Genomic DNA, 20113 nt, shown 5'->3' on the forward strand with positions numbered 1-20113 from the left:
GCGCCGCAGCCACGTCAGCGCCCTCTGAATGGGAAGGAGGTGGAGGGGGCCGCACAGTGCAGGCTGCCAGCCCACGGCACAGCCGGGAGACCGCCAGCTGCCAGCCTCACAGGGCAATGCCTGCCTGCGCCTCCTGGACTCGCCACAATCGCATTAATTAAAGGCGAGGAGATTCCTAGACATTCCTGTGAACTCTTCGGAGTCTCCCCCAGGCCCCTGGGACTTGGCCCTCCTGGGGCACCGAGGCTGGTGTGGCACGTGGCCATCCTCACACACTCATTTCTTTCTCTGTGACCCATCCTTCAAGGGGACCTGGGGATGTGGCAGGGCGGGGTACTTCACACCTGCCCCTCTCCCACCTGCTACCCTCAGAATCCCAGGGGGACAGTGAGGAATGGCAGAGATAAGCGTGTCCGCCCTCCTGGCTGACGACCCTGCAAGTCACTGTCCACACCGCCCTGTGGACATGCCTCCTCTCGTACTGGAGGGACAGAGCCCTGGGACACCGGTACAACCCCTGCAGCAGGACTCGGGATGGTGCCTCACACAGAAGCTGAGGGCGGGTGGAGGCATGGCTGGCATGTGCTGGGAAGTGGCCATGACTGGGCACGACCTCCTGCCCCTAGCCCGCAAGTGCACCCTCCAACCCTGCACACTGCAGCCGGCCCTGGGAGGCCGGGGCTGGACGGCACACCCTCCTCGTCCTCCTGCTCCGCCTCACACCCTCTGGTCACTTTCTCCTCCCCTGCGTGAGAGACGAAGCTGGCCGGTCTCAGACGCCTCAGCCTCGCTCCCCTCCCCGGGGACAGGGCAGGGAGTTGGTGGAAACCCACAGGCTGTACAGTCTTCCCTGCGGGCGGGACTTCCAATGGCCGCTCTCCGTCAGCACCCTGGCTGCCCCAGAGTGGTGAGAGAACACTCTCAACCCACGGCCACTTCCTGTTCCCTCCCCAGAGCCACAGCAGCCTCCAAGACCCAGACAGCGTGTCCCTGCTCCCTCTACGGCAGGTCCCGGGGTCAGGCAGGAGAGGGGGAGGTGGGGACCGTCTGGGACCAAACAGAGGGAAGGGCTTGCTTTCTCCAGCCTCCTGCAGGGACAAGGGGACAGCTCCTTGCCTTGGGCTCCACCGGCTTCACTCAGCCCCTGTGCTAGGCAGTGAGTGTCGCTGGGACACATGGAAGGTGTGGCAGGAGACTGAGCCGACCGAGGCCCGGTGAGCAGAGGGCACGACACCCCGTGGTCCTCACAGCATGTGCTCAGTGATGGCCGCTGAGACGGGAGGCAGGGGACAGGCCGGGGTTGGAGTGTCAGGGTGCACGCTCACGGGACCCGGCAGATGTGTGCACATGAGCCCCCAGGCCCTGGCAGGATGGAGGATGGAGGAGAGGGACTGCAGGGAGACATGCCAGGATGCTCTCTGTCTCTGGGAGGACAGGCACCCCCTGGGTCCTAAGAGGGAGTGGGTTAGGACCAGCATCCAAGCCAGAGAGGCCATTGCCTGAGGCTGCTCGGAGAGAAACAGCGATCTTGGCGCAGGGCTCTACCCACGGCCTTGAGGACAGGGCCCCTCCACCCTCCGCTTGCCGTGGCGCCTGGTGTCCAGGTCCGACCGGGGTCCATCTCACGCTGCCTGAGCTTACTCGTGGAGCGCGAAGCCCCATCACCCCGTGGCTGGGCCTGCAGAGTGTGCTGTCTACCGTGCGCTCCACTGCCAGGTGGAGACCTGCTGTGACGTCACCCGCACCCCCTCGGTGACACGTGCCGGACAACACACCAGACCTGCTCATTCCGCTGTTTCCGCAAAGCAAACCCTTCAGAGCCATCCTAACTCCTTGAAGGTCAAATCTCTCGAGATGTTCGCTCCGGCCACGTGTCGGGGAGGCGTCCCGGATGCCGTACTGCCCGAGCTTTGCTCAGAGTACGAAGCCCGGACGCCGATGACACTGGGGCAGCTCCGGGCTTGGAATCCGCTGCTCGCCCTCGGCCGGCTGCACCTCGGCCTTTGGAGCAGCTCGGACTTCCCCACGGGAATGTGGAAGGCTCTCCTGTCCGTCTCTCCCGGGATAGCCAGTAACCCTCGCAGGGCGAGGAAGCCCAGGCCTTCTGTGGGTCACCGTCTGCTAGGAAGCAGAGCAAGGGAGGAGCTGCACCTCCTGGGACTGGGGCGAGGCCCGCCTGTGCGTAAGCAGGGGAGGAGAAACGGGCCGGGCCAGACAGGGTGGTGGGCCGGTGGGCATGGAGGCCAGGTGGTAGGTGGGGCCAGGAGTGCCTGGCAGAGTGGAAGCCGGGCAGGGTGGAGGCTGAGCAGAGTGGAGGCCAGGCAGAGCTGCCAAGGGGGGCAGAATAAAGCCACTCAGGACCAGAGAGGAACAAGGACAGTTTCAAGACAAGAGAAAACTGGGGCCCAGCCCCGTGGGGTGGCAGAGCGCACTGCCAACAAAACGCCAGACCCCACAGGACCGCTGCAGTTCGAATCCTGGCCCTGGAGCATGGCAAGCACCCCGGCATGTGTATGCGTGTGCCCGACCTCCTGGCGGGAAGGAGGAGAGGAGGAGAAAGGACTTGGCGTGCCCACGCCTGCTGGAGGTTTCTCTCTCTGCCCCCAACAAAGACGGTCTGGCCCTGTCTCTCATCACATACGCAAATGGACGGAAAATGCCCACGCGCCCAAACACCAGGCCGAAGCGCCGTGTCTCTCGGAGGTGAGCACAGGGCCCCGGGTCAGGGAATGACTTAGGAGTTCTCAGGTCGGACCTAAGAACATAGCAGCAATGAAACGCAGCGACGGGCTGGACTTCATCAGGGTTACGACTTCATGTTTCCAAGGACACAGAAAACAAGCCCTGACTCACAGAGGGAAGGAAGTGCTGCCAGTCTCGTGGGATGAGAGGCTTGCGGGGCACGCGGAGAGCCCCACGTGTGAGACGCAAGGCCGCATCGCGTTTCTGAAAGGGGCAGAGAGTTTGCACAGACACCTCTGGGTGTTGGCAACGGTCAGTCCTTACTCCAGGGGCATAAGTCCTCAGGGAAACGCAAGTCGGAGCTGTGCGAGAGCCTGGGTCGCCCCGGGGACGGCTGAGGGTGTGCAGAGACTGGGCCCAGTGCTGCTGGCGGGCCTGAAGGTGCAGCCCCAGGGCCACAGTCCGGCAGCTCCTGGGGTGAAGCACAGAATCACCCGAGGGCCCAGCACCCCTGTCCTGGGTGCACCCCGAGAGAAAACGCGCACTCGAACGTCCACGGCAGCATTTCCCATAAACCACCCACGGAGCTGTCAGCCGGAAAGAGCTTAAACATAAGGTGAGGCACCCACGCGATGGAATCGCACTTGGCCGTGGAAGGACGGACGTGCTGGTACACGCCACCACACGGCTGACCTTGGAGAGCACGCGGAGGGGGGCAGGCAGGCACGGAGAGCCGTGTCTCGAACGGCTCCAGTTCTATGGTGTGACCGAACCGCATATCCACAGTTAGAAAGCAGGTGGGAGGAGGGTGTGGGGACCCTGCCAATAGACACGGGGTCTCTTTTTGGGGTGACGGAATGTTCCGAGGTCAGCAGCGGTGGCAGCTGCTGGCTTTGTGACACTGAACCCACCCCATCACTCTACCAGGGTCAGGGCACACAAGGAGAGCTGCACCTCAGTGCGCCCGAGGGGAGGAAGCCCCACCGCAGCCCCAGGTCTGTCGAGGGAGGTGCAGGAGCACCCGTGCCACCGGGCGAGCTGAAGGGGTGCCAGGCTCAGCCCCTGGGCACCTCGCTCCCCGAGAGGTGAGCTCCTGCGTCTGCAGAGCGCTCTCGGGCACGGTGCTCATCAGAATGGGCAAGAATAGCCTCCCACCTACCGAGCACCTGTCAGACGCCCCGGCTGCTTTTTCTCTTCTCACTGCCTTTTTAAAATTATTAAACAAACCATTAAATAAGAGCAGATCCCCTAAAGGAGGCGCTAACTTTTGACTAGATGACACTCAAAGCACGCCGCTGAGAGGTCAGTGATTCTGGAACAAGGGCTCCTCGGGGGTGGTCTGCAGACAGCGGGTGGTCCGCCTCTGTGGCCGGCCCGACGTCCACAGGGGACGGTGGGGGTGTGGGGGAGACTGGGTCCGGTGGGCAGCGCCTGCCCTGCCTGACGGAGCAGCCCTGACACCGGGGAGTCAGCCTGTGGGCTGCGCGCCCACCACTGGCTCTTCCCCACTTTAGAAAGGAAAGCTGGGTTTTTTAAAACGTAAAATCTTCCTTTTTAAAATGCTGGCAACCAAACAAGAAAATGCAGCTCACTTGTGTGGGCCAGCCCAGACGTCGTGGCTGCGTTCCAGCCACAGACCACCGTCAGAGACCTGTGCTGAGGCCGCATCGGCTCGGCTCTTTGCACAACTCAGCTGACAACTCCCAGCCGGAAAGCCGGGGTTGAAAAGCTGCTGGGAGCTCTCCACTTCCGCCTCCCACTGCCGGCCGGAGTCCCTGCACACTAGGCACCCTGGATGTAAGGACCTCGGCCAGCGAGCCCCAAACCTGCAGTTTCTGTTGGCTTCTTAGAAGACTGTGAAGAGGGCAGGGATGGGAGACGTTGACCCAGTGGCAAAGCAGCACTCTGTGATGCCGACCCACACGGGAAGGTTCTGGGCTCGTGTCCAGAGACGTCGCTGAGCAGCGGGGCACGCGTGGTCATGATCCAGACCGGCTGGGGGCGGGGGGTCCCGGGTCACAGTCCTCCTGGGGGCAGTGTCTCTTTCTTGTTCTCGGAAGAATTAAATAAGGAAACTTGAAAAGCACGTGAAACGAGGCGTCGCGTAGGGGATGGAAGGTGGAGGGGAGTGGGACTTGGATGTGGGACTGAAAAGGGCTTCCCTGTTGACAAGTGTGTGTGCGCGCATGTGTGTGTGCGTGTGTGTGCATGTGTGTGCGTGTGTATGTGTGTAGCATAGAAAAATACATCATGACTTTCCTGACAACATAAAATTCTCTGGTGGCCAATCCTGGTATTGTTTCAACTGTAATTTATTAGAATGTGTCAGCAAGGTCAGAACTAGAGTTTTCTGGCATTCGCAGAGGAAGCGTTTTAGGCCTGGAGCTGACCGCATTAATGGCGCCTAGCTCTGTTCAGATGAGAGAGCTAAGACCCACAAGTGTTAAACACCTGCTCGAGCACACGTCTGCCGTCTGTGGGGGGCGCTCTTTCCAGGGGCCCAGCTGAAATCACGAGAAGATCCAGAGGAAGCAACGATCCCCTTGGGACTTCCTGTAGCCTCTTCTGCCCGACTCTCTTTTTTTTTTTGGAGAGATTTTCACTGTAGGGCGCGTGCGCTCGCCAGACAGACAGAGAGAGACATAGAGACAGAAAGCGAGAAATCACCCCCCAGGGGGGATGGTCACGCCGCAATCCCTTCTCCTCCATTCTCCTCTCGGGATCTTGGGCACGCACGCACACGCGCCCGGCATGAGTTTTAAGCCACCGGGTCCGGGACACGAACCGCGGTCGACTACGTGGGAGTCCAGCGACATAGCCATTACGCTAACTGCTGGTTCCCTGCCCGACTCTCTTAATAGCATTTGCTTTTTAAAAGATACGAAGATTTTAAAATGAGTAGGGAATGGCCATTTATTTGGCTTGCTGAGCTGCCCTGATGGAATAACGGGGTAACTGACAGAAGTTACTCGCGAGAAAGTTAAAGACGAGGAATGGTTGTGTCGATCGTGGAGTCGGGCCGTGTGAACCACAGTCCCCGCAGCTCACCCCACTGGCTCACGCCTTCCTCCCGAAGCGCTGAGAGCTGCTAGGAGGCGTCAGATTGACAACGCGTGTTGCCCTTCCTGTTTGCCTTTCCAAGGAGATGCTGGCGAGTCGGGAGACAGTGGAAGGAAAGGAAGAGCAGCGCAGAAACCCTCGCCCCACGTTTAGACGGCCCGTCCCTGAGTACTGGGCAGCTATGTGCTCCTGGGCAGAGAACGGAGCCGAACCCTTTCAGGGTCGAGGACACACAGGACCCAGCAGGAGTGTGGACAGGAGTCGCAGAGCTGGCCTTGCTGGGGTCTCCCCAGGTAAAGGACCACATGGGAAATCGGGGAGCCGAGCCGGACGGAGCACAGGCAGCCACCGCGGCCTCCCGTCAGTGCGGAGCTGGTCACGCGGCACACGAACACGCGGTCGGGCCGCAGTTCTGGCGATGAGCTGGGCTGCGTTTGTATTTGCTTCTTCTTGATTACGGAGTTGCCCCAAGTGTCCGGACCGCAGCCGGAACGCGGTTACTCCAGCAGGCCACAGAGCCCCACTCTGTGCCATCCGGGTAGGCCGAGCGCTGCGTTTCAGCTTGTCTCTCCCCTCTGAGCCTTCTGTGCAGACCCAGGAGGGAAAACCCTCCGGCCAGATCTGACAAGCTTCGTTTCTAGAGCACCCTTGTCTCTGTGAGCAGCCCAGGCCCAGTGCTGCGGGTCGTCATGGCAGCACACACGCACATGCACACACACACACACACGGGCACACGCACCACTTGAACATCAGCTTCTGAAAGGAGCAGAGAGGCGCAGAGCCTTCCCCGGGATGGGCCGAGAGGGAAGCCCACGTCTGTCGGCGAGGCTGGACGTGGCTGCCGGGTCTTCTCCAGGCTCTCTGCAGGCTGCCCCTTGGAGTGTGCCCGGTACTACCCCGGTGGAGAATTCAGGGGCCCCCTCCTCTGCATAAACCTCGGACGACCCAGTCAGGCCCTTTGCCAAGTTCTCGTTCCAGTCACACCTGTCCCTCGCTGGTGTCCAGCAGTGCTGTGGGGACACGTGGGGTGAGGAAGCGCGTCTCCCGCCTACCCCTCCCCAGGCCACCTCTCCCTGGAGCCTGGGCGCTCTCACACCCTGGGAGGGCTGGTGAGGGAGGAGGTCTGCCGTGGCCCGTGGGGGAACAAAGCCAGTCGAGGCTCCAAAGCACCCCTGCAAAAGTGCAGCCCCAAACATAAACCCATGCTACTGGCTTCGACCACGACAGGTGACACGGAATGGCCCGCACCGTGGGCCGATGAGGACGGGCTGGAGGCCTCGGTGAGTCCGAGTGGAGAACAAGGACGGGGCGGTCCGCCATTCCCTCCATGTGGGGCCTGCGGGTGCTGCTCCAAAACGCAGTAGGCCGTGTCCCGTCCTCACGGCGTCCCTCTGCCGGAGCATCCCATGGCCAGGCTCAGGCGCTGCAGCAAGCCCAGGAGGGAGCAGAAGAGAACGACGCAGCGTTCGGTGGTTGAGTGGCAGCACACTCACGGGGACACTCAGGAAGGACAGACGGGGTCAGCCTCACGGGCAGCACACATGACCCCTCAGCCGGTGCGTCCATTCTCCTCCCGACAGGGACGGCCATTCCGCCCTTCCACCTCCCTCTTTCCTGCTGTTTCTTTCTTCCTTTCATGAGACAGAGACAGCAATACCGTGACAGGTGTCACCACGCCATGACTGAGCCCCAGCCTTGCAGTCAGCCAGATGACCAAGTTTCCCAAGTCCGCCAGTGTAGCCTTACTTCGAGTCAACGGAAATGCTTCGTGTTGGGTTTAGACCGGTGGTAAGGTGGCGCCACCTTGGGGACTACCCAGGGCTTAAATGAACCTCGGCCTCCCCAGCGCAGAACGTGCCCCGGGCTGGCTGACCCTTCATGTGAGGGTCTTCAGGGGTCCACGGAAGATGCGTGCTATCCAGAAATCACACATGGCTTTCAGAATCTTTTTCCACCCAAATAAACTCATACCTTACTTCTACTGTTCCACACATTTCTGAAACCCCTGTGGATATTCTCTTTGGGAAATTCAAAACAGAGACGAAACACTTAGAATTTTGGCCACAGCAAACACGGGAAGACTCAGAATAACCTACCTGCAAATATGACGGCCCTGATAACGTTAGACCTCTCCGGATAATAAGCAAGACTGTCTTACACTTTTTTTCTCTATTTCTTAAAAAAGCAAGAGCTCTTCTACATGGAGAAACTCTCCTTGAACAATCGTCTGAGGACACCTCCCGTCCCATCCAACAAACACTCTGTTGAAGACCAGTCGGTCGCCTGTCCCCGTAGCATTGTCCACACTAGCCTGGGCCGAGCGCACCCTCGCGGTGCCGGTGGGCTTGCTCCTCTGTCCCGTACACCGTCCATAAACCGGCCTGAGATCTAGAAGAGGTTAGGCCACGGCCACTCCCCAGTGCCATTTGTTTCAGCAAGGCCTTGTCACAGGTGACACAATACACTCCCTCTTCATGAAGCCCATGGTGCACAGAGCCATCCCAGCTACGGTGTTAAGTGAGACTGGCAGGGCCAGCAGGTGGCAAAGCGGTTATGTCACTGGACTCTCACGTGGCCGACTGCTGTTTGAGTCCCAGACCCGGTGGTTTGAAAATCATGCTGGGCACATGTGCATGCGTGCCCAAGATCCCAGGAAGAGAATAGAGGAGAAGGGATTGCAGCACAGCCATCCCCTCTGGGGGATGATTTCTCACTTTCCCTCTCACTATCTCTGTCTCTGTCTCTGTCTCTCTTTCTCTGGTGAACACGCGCGCCCCAGAGCAAAAACCTCTAAAAAAATTAAAACAGACGGGTGGGTTCAGGTGATACTGGCTGGATGCCTCCACAAAGCTACCCAATAATCTTTCCCTGAGAGTCCATCGTTCCATGAGGACTACAAAAGGGTGATTGTGTAAATTCTATTTTTAAAATGCATCTTATATATTTGTTAGCTGGAATTCCTTCATCTATTTAGCTTGAAGCTGTTTGAGTCCCAGACCCGGTGGTTTGAAAATCATGCTGGGCACATGTGCATGCGTGCCCAAGATCCCAGGAAGAGAATAGAGGAGAAGGGATTGCAGCACAGCCATCCCCTCTGGGGGATGATTTCTCACTTTCCCTCTCACTATCTCTGTCTCTGTCTCTGTCTCTCTTTCTCTGGTGAACACGCGCGCCCCAGAGCAAAAACCTCTAAAAAAATTAAAACAGACGGGTGGGTTCAGGTGATACTGGCTGGATGCCTCCACAAAGCTACCCAATAATCTTTCCCTGAGAGTCCATCGTTCCATGAGGACTACAAAAGGGTGATTGTGTAAATTCTATTTTTAAAATGCATCTTATATATTTGTTAGCTGGAATTCCTTCATCTATTTAGCTTGAAGTAGTTCCCAGAGTAAGGAGGTTCCAGTGTGTGATTTATCTTCTTTAAAAATAGCTTTAGAATAAGTTAATTCCTAACAACCTTCAAATAAACTAAATGATGTTTTGTGTGTATTTCCTTAGGAATTTATTGATTTTTTATATGTTTGCTATATTTCAATCCACTGAGCAATTATTTTTCACAATGCCCACATTGTCCCACATTTGACAAATGTGTACTTTTTTTTTTTTTTTTTTTAGGTTTTTACTATAGGACATGTGACTCCCCAAAGAGAGGGAAAGTGAGAAATCATCCCCACGATGGGAATGTCACACTGCAAGCTCTTGTCTCCATTCTCCTCTCAGGATTCTGGGCATGCATACATATGTGCCTGGTGTGTTTTCAAGCCTCCCAGTCTGGGTGGGACTTGAACCAAAGACTCTGCCATATGGAATCCAACACCTTAACCACCATACGACCTGCGCTTGCCCGACTATATACATTTTTAACATAAATACATACAATGTGGCAAAGTTGTTAGGAAAACAGGTACAGACTTCCATTGGTAGGATACATTGTTACCACTCTTGAGGATGGTGATTTGTCAATATGTATCTGAGCCTTAAAAATATTTATGCTTGGAATTTGATAGGCAGTGGACAGAAAGGAAGATCTGTTGCTGAGTGAAGCAAGTCAGGCTATGAAAGAGAAACATTGTATGTCTCCACTTTACATATACCAACCATGCGCACTCTGTGGTAGAGACTGAAGCCCGCACAACATAAGAGTACTAAAAAGCATAATGGACACGAGAGACAAAGTGGAAAGAGCGTGGGAGGGGAGGAGCGCAGGAAAGGAAATCTGGGGGAAACGGAGAGGTAAGACGCTTGTGGGACACAGATGGAGTTATTGTCTGTTGACGAGGATGTGCATGGGGGGCTCACCTGGGCTGGACTGAGGTGTACATCATGCTGGGTAAAGCCTCTTCACAATCCAAATGCTGTATAGCGATTGAATGTATGGATAATAGTACAAAATAAAAAATAAATTAAAAAATTAAAAGGTTAAAAAATATTCATGCCATTTGATTTATCCCCTAATATCACACTCTATGAGAATAGGCATCGACGTGGACAATTGGACAAAGATGTCGACTCTAGTGAAAAGTTTGAAAGCGATGTCGGCAGGCTCTGATAGATTACAGCTACCACAATAAAAGGCCTAGTTTTAAAAAGACTTCTTATTTTCATGTGTAAATTGGAAGAAGCAGACGACCCAGATGGCGTACATAACGCGAGCTCAGAGACCATATGCACACGTGTATATAAAGTCAGGAAGACATTCAAGACATCAGTGAGGGTACGATCTGGAGGGTGGGATTAGGGTGTTTTTATGTCTCTTCTGTGTTTTTCCTTGTTTTGCAACTTATCTCTAACATTATGCATAATAATAGATCCAGGTGTTGGCATAGTGGTTATGCAACTGGGCTCGCAGGGGCAGGTCCTGGGTTCAAGTCCCAGGACGTCCCTGATACACAGCTGCACGTGTGTGCCCATGATCCGGGCTGGCTGAGATGGGGCAAGTCAGTTTGAAGACTTGGGAGCCGCTGGCTCTTGTCTTTCTGTCTCTCTACCTATCATGGGAGAAATAACGAAAAGGGCTTTAAAAAATTAGAAAAACTAGCCAGCATGGAGATTCTGGGGGATAACTTTGGCTTCTTATTGATGGAATGAAACGAAAGGAAAATGTCTGCTTCCCTGTCACTGAAAAGGGTAACGCAACAAGGACACTTCCCCTTCGGCCGAAAGGTCCTTCCGACGTGAGGCATAAAGAGAACGAGGCGGGATTTGAGACGAGACCTGCAGGGGCTCTCCTGACGTAAGCTGTGCTGGGACCAGCAAACGGCGTAAGGGTCACGTCACTAAACTCCCGCATAGTCGACCGCGGTCTGAGTCCGGGGCCCAGAGGCTTAAAACTCAGGCCGGGCGCGTGTGCGTCTGTGCCCAAGATCCGAGAGAAGGTTGGAGAAGGGAGCGTGACATGGCCATCCCCGGGGATGTCTCGCTTTCTGTGTGACCCCAGCGAGTGCCCCACAGCAGAATCTCTAAACGAAGGAGCTGGGCCTGGTTTCCCCTCTCGGGCACCCATGGCACCTCACCAGGTCCTCCAGGAGGGTGCCCGCGCTCGCCACGCGCGTCTGCTGTCCTGCCGTTCCAGCGAGGCTTGGTGAGGGCAGGGCAATAAAAGGCCTAGTTTTAAAAAGACTTCTTATTTTCATGTGTAAATTGGAAGAAGCAGACGACCCAGATGGCGTACATAACGCGAGCTCAGAGACCATATGCACACGTGTATATAAAGTCAGGAAGACATTCAAGACATCAGTGAGGGTACGATCTGGAGGGTGGGATTAGGGTGTTTTTATGTCTCTTCTGTGTTTTTCCTTGTTTTGCAACTTATCTCTAACATTATGCATAATAATAGATCCAGGTGTTGGCATAGTGGTTATGCAACTGGGCTCGCAGGGGCAGGTCCTGGGTTCAAGTCCCAGGACGTCCCTGATACACAGCTGCACGTGTGTGCCCATGATCCGGGCTGGCTGAGATGGGGCAAGTCAGTTTGAAGACTTGGGAGCCGCTGGCTCTTGTCTTTCTGTCTCTCTACCTATCATGGGAGAAATAACGAAAAGGGCTTTAAAAAATTAGAAAAACTAGCCAGCATGGAGATTCTGGGGGATAACTTTGGCTTCTTATTGATGGAATGAAACGAAAGGAAAATGTCTGCTTCCCTGTCACTGAAAAGGGTAACGCAACAAGGACACTTCCCCTTCGGCCGAAAGGTCCTTCCGACGTGAGGCATAAAGAGAACGAGGCGGGATTTGAGACGAGACCTGCAGGGGCTCTCCTGACGTAAGCTGTGCTGGGACCAGCAAACGGCGTAAGGGTCACGTCACTAAACTCCCGCATAGTCGACCGCGGTCTGAGTCCGGGGCCCAGAGGCTTAAAACTCAGGCCGGGCGCGTGTGCGTCTGTGCCCAAGATCCGAGAGAAGGTTGGAGAAGGGAGCGTGACATGGCCATCCCCGGGGATGTCTCGCTTTCTGTGTGACCCCAGCGAGTGCCCCACAGCAGAATCTCTAAACGAAGGAGCTGGGCCTGGTTTCCCCTCTCGGGCACCCATGGCACCTCACCAGGTCCTCCAGGAGGGTGCCCGCGCTCGCCACGCGCGTCTGCTGTCCTGCCGTTCCAGCGAGGCTTGGTGAGGGCAGGGTCGGCGCAGGCCAGGCGGGCGTCGGCCACGGGTACCGAGATTCCGTAAGGCGCCTCCTCCCACGGGCTCCCTTCTGACACTGGCAGCGTGCCCTTTTGACACACTGTCTGCTTGTCATTTTCCGAAGCACTTACTGACCCCCTAACCTCTGTTTCCTCCTCTTGTCGTCCGAGTAAAGGTTTCCAATGTCCAAATATTAAATGACCCTAAGAAGCCGGAAGGAAATAAAGCTAAAATCACCCTGTCCGATCGCCTGTCCACGTGATGGTCAAGGCCTGCGTCCTGGATCCGCGTGGCAGCCCAGAAGCGCCTAGGACCGAGTCGCGTCCATGTGTCCTCTGTCCCCCGGCAGGACAGGGGCCGTCAGGGCCTGGGCTGATGGGCAGGAGGGGCGGAGACGGGGAGGACGAGCCAGTCCTGGCCAGGGCCTGCCTGCACGAGGTGTGAGTCCTGAGGGCCGGGGAGGTGGGAGGGGACCAGCGGCCTGAGAAGGGGACCGTGAGGGGACCGAGGAATCGGGCACGGGGGAGTTCCACAGCCTGGGCTGGGAGGGGCTGGGCCCTACTACTCAAGGCAGGCCTCAGTTCTTCAAATCAAGTAATTGGTTTATAGAAGAAAGTGAGTTGTCGGTGGTGAGCTGAGCACTGGACTTTAAAAATGCTCCACAACTAGGTTTGATGAGGTGTCTCACAGGTCTTTCGAGGTATAATTTATAAGGAATAAACTGTACCCTTTTAGCATACATTTCTACTCATTTATTTTTTATTTTGTTTATATATTGGGTTGTCGGAAGAGCATTTCTGCATAGAAAAAATACGTCGTGACTTTTCTGAGAACGCAGTATTTTTTTGAGGGAGAGGGAGAGAGAGAGAAATTCCTCTAACGAGGTCTCACCACGCTGTGACACCCCTTCCAGCCAGCCTGGTCACAGGCACCGCCGCTGTGTTCAGGTGAACGCAGGACCCAAACCTGGAACCTCCGCTATGGCCCTGCTGTCACTCAGTCAGGCCCTAGCACCCGCACCACGCAGCCGGCCTGTCCCCCAAGCACCCGCAGATGAATCCTAAGGAAAGGGGTCCGAGGACCCAGCCTTCTGCCCTCACCCCCGGGCCAGGGACGGAGCCTAACTCTGCACATCAGTCATTGCTGAGCCTGCACAGGACCCGGCTGTGCAGCCAGCGACGGGGGCTCGGCCAGCCTCTCCCCGGGACAGGCTGAAAAGGTTTTACCAGGTGAGCGTCGCAAAGCCACACCTGGACCCGCAGCTCCTACCCCACCCCGGGTCTCTGTGACAGTCCTGTCTCTCCTTAACCTCCATGTCACCTGCTGGCCTCGACCCCGGGTCTCTGTGACAGTCCTGTTGCTCCTGCTGTCCCGGAGCCATTGCTCGCCTTTAAGCCCCCCCAGAGAACGAGACCGAGTCCTCGCTGCACACCCGGGCTGGAAACTGCCCCTGCAGCCCTGGGTCTCCTCGTGACCCACCCTGAGACCTCGGCCAGGCCTGTCGTTCTCCCGAGAGGCGGTGAGTAATGGGCTCTTTGCTTCCTGAGGCACATGAACCCCTGTCCCCAGAGGAGTTCCGTGTCTTGGCCAGTGTGGCCCAGATAGCTGTGGCTCCTCTCCACTCTGTCCCTGGGGCTGGTCTCAGGGGATTAGTTCTTTTCCTCGTTCACCCCCCCTTATCTCTCTGGCAGGTGGCTCAGACCCGATTTCCGGTCCCCCTGAACGAGCACCCTGCCAGTTCCAGCACCGAAGTTACCAAGGTTCGGCCCCGCAGCATTGAACGGAGTGGATCTAGAGCTCTGCGTGGAGTGTGGAGGCGGGTGACTGGACCCCAACCTTCCAGGGTTCACCAGGAACGAAGCCCAGAGGAAGAGCCCAGAAAGATGTCAGGGGAAGGGCGGGATGGGGGAGGGATGGGGCCAGGAGAGGAGGCTGTGGCTCATTTCACCGTGGGAAGCCCTCTCTGCCTCAGGCCCTCTCCCGCCCACGGGTCCTGGCGTCTGTGTAGGTGGTGGGTGTTCTAAAAATTCGGCTAAGATGTAGTGAGTGGGAAAAGGGGAATTCGAAAGCTTCTACTTATGCAGCACTAGGGTTCTTCTAGACAAAGAGATTCGCCTAGGTCGCTCTGCTGCTGAGAGGCCGTCCCCGTCCCCGTCCCCGGCATTTCATTTCCGCACAAAGCCTCTAGGGAACAGCAGCCCTCGGGAAGGGCAGCCTGCGGGGAGCGAGGGATGCCGGCTTCTGTGAAACGAGGCTTTGGGGGCGAGGGACGGAAAGCACAGGACCTTCCGAAAACGAAGGGGGTACATGGCAGTCCATCCACGGGGTGGCCCCGTAATACGTTTGCATTAAAAGAAAGGAACTGAATGTCTGAGGAAAAAAATTGAAACTGTTTTCAGGATATTGTTGATAGAAATAAAAACTAGATAGCAAAATGCCACCCCCACCCAATTTTCTTTACATATTCAATGCAATTCCAACCCAAATGCAGTGCTAGTGCCGAGCTCCTGGTCTGAATAACTCTCAGGCCCTCTCCCGGGCCCTGATGCTTCAGGGGAACAGGGGCGCTCATGGAGGCTGGAGGGTGGGCCTCCGTGTGGCTGGGTGTTTTCTGTTCTTCAAGCTCCCCCAACCCCCAACTTAGAAGTCCGGCTTAACGCTCCTGAGAAAATCTGCTCGTGTGGAGACTTCTCTCCACCGGAGACCGAGTGTCCTCCCGTGACTAACCTCTGGGCTCTTTCGGGGTCCTCTCTAAACAACTGAGCTGAGGACGAAAGGCTTGGACACTGCGTCCTCCGCCCCTGCCCCGTCTCCCGTCCTCTCTGTCCGTGGCCGGCTACAGCTAGCATGTCCCAGCAGATGGGTGGACGGCAAAGGGAGCACTTTCCGCCAGCAGGAGCTCCTGAATTATTCAACGCCGCCTCTCACGTTTCCTGTCGCCACAGCAGCACAAGTTGCGAGGGACGTCCGACAACGGCACCCCTGGGTGGGCGGAGGGCCGGGCTCCGTGGACCTTCCACTGCGGGACGAGGGGACAGGCAACGCCGTGTGCAAGGGTGAAGTGATTTCGCTTTTCCTTTTTTTCTTTTTTTGGCCCGGTCCTGGGAGGCCAGATCCTGAGAGGCCAGGTTTGGGAGGCCAGTTCCTGGGAGGCCAGGTCTGGGGGCTCAGCTGTCCGGGCAGGCGATTTAACGGGGGGCAAGCCTGGAACCCAGGAAACGCATGGCCTCCATGTGACAGGATGTTCTAAACGACTTCTCATCATTGTACTTGGGGAGACCCCCCATGGCCTTCTTCAAAATCTCCAGGCTTGAAAGGAGGCAGAAGCCCAGATTCACCCCCACTGGTGCACAGGAACCGGCCAGGATGCTGGCGGGGTGCACCCCATGGGGCCAGTGGGTCAGCAGGTGGACATAGGGCATCTGGGCTCTGCGTCCACGTGGTAAAGTTAGACGTGCCAGCCGGGCCTTCCCAGCGCTGTCCGAAACCCGTGGGCGGAGCCTGGGGAAAATCTGAGCGTGAGAGGCAGACCCGTCTGCGCCCCTGGCCAGACAACAGGCAGCGGAGAGCCGACCAGTGCACCTGAAAGTGGACGCCGGGCGGATCAGCAAGGGGCCACGTGCAGAGTGAGGGGCCCTGTGCAAGGGCGCAGGCCCGCCCACCAGACCCTCCGCTCCTGGGGCTCCTCCGGGCTGCCTGCTCCCTGGTGCGGGTGGGAGAGGGTGCGGATCCTTCTCCAGCCTGGCGTTCCTCCTGCCATTTGGGGAAAGCGTGGTGGTGGCACTGGTGACCCCGTCACACTGTCCCGAATGTCACCGTTCCCAGCTGTAGGCTCTCAGAGCCAGCAGACCTGCGCCCAGTGTACGTGCTGGTGGTCAACCCCGATCTGTCTGCTAGTCCCTCTAACAGCACAGCGAGGTCAGGTCATGATGACGCCCACTCTGTGGCCTTGGAAGTGGACGGCAGGGGTGCCCACGGTGGGAGCTGGGTGCAGGCGCAGGTGTGCAGCCGGGTCTTCCCGTCATCAAGCCTACAGCCTCTCCAGCCTTTCTTCCATTTATCCCCAGAGGGGCAGGTCGGGGGAGAGAAGGGCCCCAGGTCCCTGCTGTCCATGCCCACCCCTTGCTCCCGGCCCTGCCCTCTACTGTCATCACGGCCTGGCACCCATGGGTGGTCGCTGTGGCTGACCCCGCCCCGGGTGGTCCCAGGGCAGCAGCTCCCATCTCAGAGCAGGGGAGCCCCTTGCTGTCTGCCTGCACCCCAATCCATCTGGGGCTGCACCCCGACCCAGGTGCTCTCGCCCATGGCCTCCTGGGAAACGCAGGAGCCCTGACAGGGCTAAGCCACGTCATCGACGTCACTTTCCACACCACGTTCTATCCCTGGCCGTGAATAAATATTTCATCGCAGACTCTGGGAGCAGAAAGGGAGACAGAGGGGCCTGGAGGGACGGCTTTAGAACGTAGCTGAATATAGTCCAAGCCCGTGGAAGTCGACGGTCCGCGAGCGCAGGAGACGCACTTGCCGAGGGTCACGGGAGCGCAGAGCACATTAAGCGGTCCCTTCTGGGAGCCATGAACGGGCACTGTGCTGGGTAACATGAGGGTTGTTAACGGTACCGGGCAGTCACACGGCAAAACGCCCTTGCCTTTTACAGGTGCCGCACTGACCCTCCCGGCCGCGGTGCTGCAGTAGCTGTGACTACTCTAAAGTGGTTCTGCAGGGAAGAGGACGCAGACATGGCGGCCGACTGACGCGGTCAGACCTAGGGCTGCGCACAGGGGACTCCTTATGCTATTCCTCACCTTTTCTGTATGCTTAAAGTTTTTCATAATAAAAAGTGAAAAGAGGGGTTGGATGGTAACAACCAAATTGCAGCACCCGCGAGGCTGACCCACGGGGCACGGTTCTGGCTTTTGTCTGAGACCTCCCTGTGTACACCAGGTGTGTGTGTGCCCACGGCCCAGGGCTGGCTGAGCCTGGGGGTAGATCGTGCCACCAAGGCCCTCGTGGGGGTGCTGTCTCTCTGTCTCTCTCACACATGGAAGAAATATACAAATATACCTAAAAAACGTAAAAAGAAACCGAAGCTTCTAGTAGCTCAAACTGCAGCTCCATTCCACAGACGACAGCTGGGGATGGAGCTCGTGGTGAGCAGAACTCTGGGACAGCACCGCGGTCCCTGCACCCGTCAATCCCCTTCCCTGGGTGTGGGCAGCACTCGTGAATCCACGCGACTTCCCTCCCACGACGGGGGTGCAGTCGGCGGCCGGGACGAAGGGCTTGCCAATGTGACCCGGAGCTCTGCCGCGTTGGCTCTGAGCGACGGCCTTTTAAGGCAAGAGTGTGAGCAGCAAAAGACCCTCTCCTGCCAGCCCGGAGGAAGCGCACTGCCCTGCTGGAGACCGTTAGGGCTGGCACCGCAGCCAACAGCTACCCAGGGTGGTCTGTGGGACTCAGACCTGTGTCCTCCGTCAGGGGACGATGCAGCCGTGAGTCGCTGAGGGTTTGTCCTGCCACTGCGGGAAATGTCTACCAGCCATCAGTGAGCTCAGGAGACCCCGAGATGGAGCCCCAGAGGACACCCTGATCGCAGCATGGGGGAAGAGAAGACCCAGCTAACATATACCCAGACACTTGACCCCGGAGACCATGAGAGGGAACACCCGATGTCTTTTATACATAGAGGGAGATTTTTGCTATAGGGCACGCACACTCACTGGAGACACACAGAGACAGGAAGTGAGAAATCTCCCCCTGGGGGGCCTGGCTACGCTGCAGTCCCTGCTCCTCCATTCTCCTCTCAGGATTTTGAGCACACACATCACATGCATCTGGGACTTGAACCGCTGTCGGCCATGTGGGAGTCCAGAGCCCTAACCACTACACACCTGCCAGCCCTGTACACTGTCTTAAGACAACAGACTGGTGATCTGTAAGACGCCTAGGAGCCAGTGCGGGGTCAAGGGAGGAGACTGGGGCGGCGGCCTCGAGCACGGCACGGCAAAGGGGTCAGAGCTGGGACTGGCCTTGAGTGGGGAAGAGGGAGCCATGCCAGCCCTGTCTGCTGGGTGGGGCCACGGCCTGTGGCCCTCCGGCTGCGTCCTGTAAGGGACTTGCTGAGGTGTTGTTTTAATTTTTGCCGTAGGGAGCATGCACTCACTGGGGCGAGAGTGAGAGTGAGAACTCGCCCTCCGGGGATGGCCGGGCCACCACGCCCATGTACACGCGCACATGACTATCCAGCCACGGGTCCAGGCCTCCCGGCGTGCCAGCCATGAGGGGTCTGGTGCCTTGGCCTGAGCTGCTCTCGCCCTGTTCTGCATGGAGCCCAGTACTGGCTGTGCCTTCAGAATGTACAGAATTCCCTGCTGGAATCTGGGCCGGAGCGTTTCCACTTAGAAATGGGTACTTCCCTGCTTTTCTTGACACGCTGGGACACCTGGCAACCCGGGCCCTCCCCTCGTGGGGACATGATGGACAACGCAGGGGCCTCGCGGACACAGTCATGGTCTCCACTTCCCTGTGCCCATCCCGGTGTAAGTTACACCCTGGCTTCGCCGTTGCGTCCCCCGACACGGCAGGGGGGGAGCCACTCCGGCATGTGCCCGAGGCCCAACCCACCAGGCGTGTCCCCCAGTGCAAACGGCCCCTGTCACCCATGCCCAGCCCGGTGCTGGCTGCAGAATTGGCCCACCCCCGAGATAAACGAATCCCTCCAGCCCCGCGCACGCTCTAGCTGACGGGCCTGGTCGGGCCCGTGCTCCGTGGGTCCTCGGGAACAGGTTGCCCCTGCTGAAACCCCCTAGGACTCAGGAAGCTCAGTGGAGAGTGACAGTCTAAGAAACGCGATGTGGCCCTGTACAGGGAACCGACCCACTCTGCGTCTCAGCTGGTCCACCTACACCACAGACCCCCGTCTGATCCCCACGGCTGGGGCTCATCCCGTCTGGCTACACCACAGACCCCCGTCTGATCCCCATGGTTGGGGCTCATCCCGTCTGGCTACACCACAGACCCCCGTCTGGCCCAACACCTCCACTGCCCTGTTCACAAACGGGCACCCCAGCGCACACGACCCCAGGTCCCTGGCCCACACAGCTCCCACTTGTTTTCCATGGGGGCGGTGAAGAAACGGGGCCTCGGGCTTGCCTGGAAACCAAGCGCGTTCGGTTACTCAGAGGAGACGGTGGAGGGAGGACTGGATGGCGCAGGGTGAGAGGCCGGTGCCTGGGAAGGGGACGATTTACTGAGGGGTGTGTGGAAGGAACTCAGAGGGAGGGGGGCGACGCCCAGGGTCACTCACGGTCGAGCTGCCGCCTGCGGATCCGGTCCCTCCATGGCCTGCTCCGGATCCAGTGTAAGCGCGAGGGCAGCACCATGGTGTAGGGCGCCTAGAACCGGCTCATGGCGGGGAAAAGGCCGCGCAGCAGTCCCGGAAGTCAAGTCCAGATGCATGAAGATGTAAAAGAAAGAAAAAGAAACACTTCTCTTTTTAAAAAAGTGCAGCCAGGCTTCCGTGGGCCCCTCTCATCTCGGCGCTGGCCCTTCCTTCCCTCCCCTCAGCTGCGGCCCTGGGCAGCTGCAGTGCCGGCAGAGCCTCCCGGGCCATGTTTTATGCATGAAGACGGACGCACCCCGCTCCAGCCGCCATCCGGCTCCGGTGTCGTGTCTGCCTCACGTCAGAGGCTGCGAGGCGCAGGCAGGTGGGTCCCCACGGGGCGGGCCCAGCAGGGCCCTGGCA

General features: G+C 57.9%; 1 protein-coding gene across 1 annotated transcript in view; it reads right to left on the reverse strand.

The window, feature by feature from the left end:
• RIPOR2 (RHO family interacting cell polarization regulator 2) overlaps window positions 1-20038 on the reverse strand; it is a 108568-nt gene extending 88530 nt beyond the window's left edge. Inside the window, 1 exon segment of the mRNA XM_014593364.2 lies at window positions 19676-20038. Within this exon segment, the coding sequence (XP_014448850.2) occupies window positions 19676-19751 (76 nt within the window). The 5' untranslated portion in view covers window positions 19752-20038.
• Between the last annotated feature and the right edge of the window lie 75 nt (window positions 20039-20113).

The sequence above is a fragment of the Tupaia chinensis genome, unplaced genomic scaffold (assembly GCF_000334495.1).
Source record: "Tupaia chinensis unplaced genomic scaffold, TupChi_1.0 Scaffold140356_1, whole genome shotgun sequence".
Lineage (NCBI taxonomy): Eukaryota > Metazoa > Chordata > Mammalia > Scandentia > Tupaiidae > Tupaia > Tupaia belangeri.